The 6407-nt window shown below is 49.3% G+C and overlaps 1 protein-coding gene across 1 annotated transcript; it reads left to right on the plus strand.

Annotated features, from left to right (window-relative positions):
* Nucleotides 1-1970: 1970 nt before the first annotated feature.
* On the plus strand, nt 1971-2741 carry LOC138351179 (uncharacterized). The gene has a single exon (XM_069302819.1). It carries the CDS (start codon nt 1971-1973, stop codon nt 2739-2741), a length of 771 nt encoding a protein of 256 aa, XP_069158920.1.
* The last annotated feature ends 3666 nt before the right edge of the window (nt 2742-6407 follow it).

Consider the following 6407-nt stretch of genomic DNA (forward strand, 5'->3'; position numbering starts at 1 on the left):
TGATAATGAGGGTGTCAGGTGGGTATAGTGATGATGGTGAGGGTGTCAGGTGGGTGTAGTGATGATGGTGAGGGTGTCAGATGGGTGTACTGATGATGGTGAGGGTGTCAGGCGGGTGTAGTGATAATGGTGAGGGTGTCAGGTGGGTATAGTGTTGATAGTGAGGGTGTTAAGTGGGTATAGTAATGAGGGTGAGGGTGTCAGGTGGGTATAGTGTTGATGGTGAGGGTGTCAGGAGGGTTTACTGATGATGGTGAGGGTGTCAGGTGGGTATAGTGATGATGGTGAGGGTGTCAGGAGGGTGTACTGATGATGGTGAGGGTGTCAGGTGGGTGGAGTGATGATGGTGAGGGTGTCAGGTGGGTGTAGTGATGATGTTGAGGGTGTCAGGCGGGTATAGTGACGATGGTGACTGCGTCAGGCGGGTGTAGTGACGATATAGTGTCATAAGGAGAGTGACACAGTGCCAAGCCCCGCCCCAGTGCCAGCCCCGAGCCTGCAGCTTGAGTGAGAGTGTGTGAGAGTGAATGAGAGTGAGTGAGAGGTGTATAGTGAGATGGTGACACCAGGTGGAGTGTTGTGATGGTGCTTGTTCCACTCCCCAGCATGCCTCGTAGCTCTTCACTGTTCCTTCCTCTTCCATCCGTGTACTAATGCATTTTATTCCCCTGTATATATATTGGCTAGTTCAAATATTTCATGTATTTATAAATGTATTATTATAATTATATGTGTTTATCTATGACATGTATATATATATATATATATATATATATATATATATATATATATATATATATATATATATATATATATATATATATATATATATATATATATATATATATATATATATTCAACGTGTAATACAGTGTGGATGATGTGGAAGACAATGTTTGGGGGGGGGGGGATGTTGGGGGGTGTTGGGGGGGTGTTGGGGGGGTGTTGGGGGGGAGGAATGGGAGGGAGTGCCACAGAGTGCCAACAGTAGACGTACTCTGAGTGACAGGTGAGGGGCCCTCACACCTCAGGAGGGGTACAGGTGAGGGCCCCTCACACCTCAGGAGGAGTACAGGTGAGGGACCCTCACACCTCAGGAGGAGTTCAGGTGAGGGGCCCTCACACCTGAGGAGGGGTACAGGTGAGGGCCCCTCACACCTCAGGAAGGGTACAGGTGAGGGGCCCTCACACCTCAGCAGTTCTAAGCCTGTAAACAGAGACGAGAGGATAAGAGAACGTTTTTCTGAGAATTCCATTTGGGTGTTGAGCGTGCGTGTTGAAACTTAACTCTGACCAGCGTGTGTGTGGGTCCAGATTGAATTCCTTCTCCACTGGTGAGGATGAGAGAGAGGGAGAGGGGGAGGGTGGGGAGGACCACACGCTGCACAACTGTTCATGACGCCCCACAACACCTTGTTCTGCCTCTGGCCAGGATTAAGGGCTCGGCATCCGAAACAATCTGGCACAAGCGGAGGTGTTTTCCTTCTCCCCTGTTCTATTATTGCCCCGGGAAACAATTTATGATTATGGGCCAGTTGGGCCAGGCTGCACCTCGGCCCCAAGCTGCACCGCCCAGCTAGGCAAATCCCCCTTCACTATAATGCTGCCTTAATATATCCGCCTCCCTCAACCTCCCCCACACACTCGCCTATACCTTTACAAGGACTGAATTAGCGACGACAGATGTGCGCGTCGGAGGTCGACAAGTTAAGACAGAGGGCCGTGGCGGGTGAGCCGGATGTGTTGTTGCGTGCGGGGAGCAACTTAGCCCCGGGGCCGGACGTCTCGCCCACCCAAACATTGTTGCGGTTCGCGCCAGACTCTCCCCCTTTGTTTGTTTTGATTTGTACTGCCGGAGAATTGCCATAACAGTCAAACCAGGGGAGAAACGCCTTGGATTTTCCTCTACGGACGCTATTATGTCAAACGTGGCCCGTCTCTCTTGCTATTGAGTCCTCCATCTTGTCTTTATGTGGGACGATCGGCCTGTCTCTCTTATTAATGAAAACTTTGAGGTATTACCCCGGCATTCTTGTCTTGTTGGGGCAACACATAGGCTCAATGTGCTGGACCACACTGGCTTCCTGACCCCCTTAATACGCCCACCCCCACGCCCACCACACGCCCACCCCCTCGCCCACCACGCGCCCAACACACGCCCACCTCACGCCCCACCACACGCCCCACCACACGCCCCACCACACGCCCACCACACGCTCACTACACGCCCACCACACGCCCACCACGCGCCCACCACACGCCCACCACACGCCCACCCCCACGCCCACCACACGCCCACCTCCTCGCCCACCCCCTCGCCCACCCCCTCGCCCACCCCCTCGCCCACCCCCTCGCCCACCCCCTCGCCCACCACACGCCCACCACACGCTCACTACACGCCCACCACGCGCCCACCACGCGCCCACCACACGCCCACCACACGCCCACCACACGCCCACCACACGCCCACCACACGCCCACCACCACCACACGCCCACCACACGCCCACCCCCACGCCCACCACACGCCCCACCACACGCCCACCCCCACGCCCACCACACGCCCACCACGCGCCCAACACACGCCCACCTCACGCCCCACCACACGCCCCACCACACGCCCACCACACGCCCACCACACGCCCACCACACGCCCACTACTCGCTACCGCCAGGTGTGTCACATGTGTGGCGTCATCACCTCCTCCAACAGCTAAAAGTAAATCTATCTTCACACATGTAAATCAACGTTATATTTCACTATACATGTGACTAACAGTGTAACTACTTCACTATACATGTGACTAACAGTGTAACTACTTCACTATACATGTGACTAACAGTGTAACTACTTCACTATACATGTGACTAACAGTGTAACTACTTCACTATACATGTAACTAACAGTGTAACTACTTCACTATACATGTGACTAACAGTGTACCTACTTCACTATACATGTGACTAACAGTGTAACTACTTCACTATACATGTGACTAACAGTGTACCTACTTCACTATACATGTGACTAACAGTGTTACTACTTCACTATACATGTGACTAACAGTGTACCTACTTCACTATACATGTGACTAACAGTGTTACTACTTCACTATACATGTGACTAACAGTGTAACTACTTCACTATACATGTGACTAACAGTGTAACTACTTCACTATACATGTGACTAACAGTGTTGCTACTTCACTATACATGTGACTAACAGTGTTACTACTTCACTATACATGTGACTAATAGTGTAACTACTTCACTATACATGTGACTAACAATGTAACTACTTCACTATACATGTGACTAACAGTGTAACTACTTCACTATACATGTGACTAACAGTGTAACTACTTCACTATACATGTGACTAATAGTGTACCTACTTCACTATACATGTGACTAATAGTGTAACTACTTCACTATACATGTGACTAACAGTGTTACTACTTCACTATACATGTGACTAACAGTGTAACTACTTCACTATACATGTGACTAACAGTGTTACTACTTCACTATACATGTGACTAACAGTGTTACTACTTCACTATACATGTGACTAATAGTGTAACTACTTCACTATACATGTGACTAACAGTGTAACTACTTCACTATACATGTGACTAACAGTGTAACTACTTCACTATACATGTGACTAACAGTGTAACTACTTCACTATACATGTGACTAATAGTGTACCTACTTCACTATACATGTGACTAACAGTGTAACTACTTCACTATACATGTGACTAACAGTGTAACTACTTCACTATACATGTGACTAACAGTGTAACTACTTCACTATACATGTGACTAACAGTGTAACTACTTCACTATACATGTGACTAACAGTGTTACTACTTCACTATACATGTGACTAACAGTGTTACTACTTCACTATACATGTGACTAATAGTGTACCTACTTCACTATACATGTGACTAACAGTGTACCTACTTCACTATACATGTGACTAACAGTGTTACTACTTCACTATACATGTGACTAACAGTGTAACTACTTCACTATACATGTGACTAACAGTGTACCTACTTCACTATACATGTGACTAACAGTGTTACTACTTCACTATACATGTGACTAACAGTGTAACTACTTCACTATACATGTGACTAACAGTGTAACTACTTCACTATACATGTGACTAACAGTGTACCTACTTCACTATACATGTGACTAACAGTGTAACTACTTCACTATACATGTGACTAATAGTGTACCTACTTCACTATACATGTGACTAACAGTGTAACTACTTCACTATACATGTGACTTATAGTGTACCTACTTCACTATACATGTGACTAACAGTGTAACTACTTCACTATACATGTGACTTATAGTGTACCTACTTCACTATACATGTGAGTAACAGTGTAACTACTTCACTATACATGTGACTAACAGTGTAACTACTTCACTATACATGTGACTAACAGTGTAACTACTTCACTATACATGTGACTAACAGTGTAACTACTTCACTATACATGTGACTAACAGTGTACCTACTTCACTATACATGTGACTAACAGTGTTACTACTTCACTATACATGTGACTAACAGTGTAACTACTTCACTATACATGTGACTAACAGTGTAACTACTTCACTATACATGTGACTAACAGTGTAACTACTTCACTATACATGTGACTAACAGTGTAACTACTTCACTATACATGTGACTAACAGTGTAACTACTTCACTATACATGTGACTAACAGTGTAACTACTTCACTATACATGTGACTAACAGTGTAACTACTTCACTATACATGTGACTAACAGTGTAACTACTTCACTATACATGTGACTAACAGTGTAACTACTTCACTATACATGTGACTAACAGTGTAACTACTTCACTATACATGTGACTAACAGTGTAACTACTTCACTATACATGTGACTAACAGTGTAACTACTTCACTATACATGTGACTAACAGTGTAACTACTTCACTATACATGTGACTAATAGTGTACCTACTTCACTATACATGTGACTAACAGTGTAACTACTTCACTATACATGTGACTAATAGTGTACCTACTTCACTATACATGTGACTAACAGTGTACCTACTTCACTATACATGTGACTAACAGTGTACCTACTTCACTATACATGTGACTAACAGTGTACCTACTTCACTATACATGTGACTGGTCACAGGAAATGGCAGGTTTGGGGCACGCAGATGGACGTGCCCCCCTCGACAGGTGTTGGGGAGTAGTAGAGGCACAGGTGTGGGGCAGGTGTGGGGGCCAGAGTAGAGGCAGAGGTGTGGGGCAGGTGTGGGGGCCAGAGTAGTGGCAGAGGTGTGGGGCAGGTGTGGGGGCCAGAGTAGTGGCAGAGGTGTGGGGCAGGTGTGGGGGCTAGAGTAGTGGCAGAGGTGTGGGGCAGGTGTGGGGGCCAGAGTAGAGGCAGAGGTGTGGGGCAGGTGTGGGGGCTAGAGTAGTGGCAGAGGTCTGGGACAGGTGTGGGGGCCAGAGTAGTGGCAGAGGTGTGGGGCAGGTGTGGGGCCAGAGTAGTGGCAGAGGTGTGGGGCAGGTGTGGGGGCCAGAGTAGTGGCAGAGGTGTGGGGCAGGTGTGGGGGCTAGAGTAGTGGCAGAGGTCTGGGACAGGTGTGGGGGCCAGAGTAGTGGCAGAGGTGTGGGGCAGGTGTGGGGCCAGAGTAGTGGCAGAGGTGTGGGGCAGGTGGGGGGCCAGAGTAGTGGCAGAGGTGTGGGGCAGGTGTGGGGGCCAGAGTAGAGGCAGAGGTGTGGGGCAGGTGTGGGGCCGGAGTAGAGGCAGAGGTGTGGGACAGGTGTGGGGGCCGGAGTAGAGGCAGAGCTGTGGGGCAGGTGTGGGGGCCAGAGTAGAGGCACAGGTGTGGGGGCCAGAGTAGAGGTAGAGGTGTGGGGGCCAGAGTAGAGGCAGAGGTGTGAGGCAGGTGTGGGGGCCAGAGTAGAGGCAGAGGTGTGGGGCAGGTGTGGGGGCCAGAGTAGAGGCAGAGGTGTGGGGGCCGGAGTAGAGGCAGAGGTGTGGGGGCCGCAGTAGAGGCAGAGGTGTGGGACAGGTGTGGGGGCCGGAGTAGAGGCAGAGCTGTGAGGCAGGTGTGGGGGCCTGAGTAGAGGCAGAGGTGTGGGGCAAGTGTGGGGGCCGAAGTAGAGGCAGAGGTGTGGGGGCCGAAGTAGAGGCAGAGGTGTGGGGGCCGAAGTAGAGGCAGAGGTGTGGGGGCCGAAGTAGAGGCAGAGGTGTGGGGGCCGAAGTAGAGGCAGAGGTGTGGGGTAGGTGTGGGGGCCAGAGTAGAGGCTGAGGTGTGGGGCAGGTGTGGAGGCCGGAGTAGAGGCAGAGGTGTGGAGCAGGTGTGGAGGCCGGAGTAGAG

This window comes from Procambarus clarkii, chromosome 48 (assembly GCF_040958095.1).
Source record: "Procambarus clarkii isolate CNS0578487 chromosome 48, FALCON_Pclarkii_2.0, whole genome shotgun sequence".
NCBI lineage: Eukaryota > Metazoa > Arthropoda > Malacostraca > Decapoda > Cambaridae > Procambarus > Procambarus clarkii.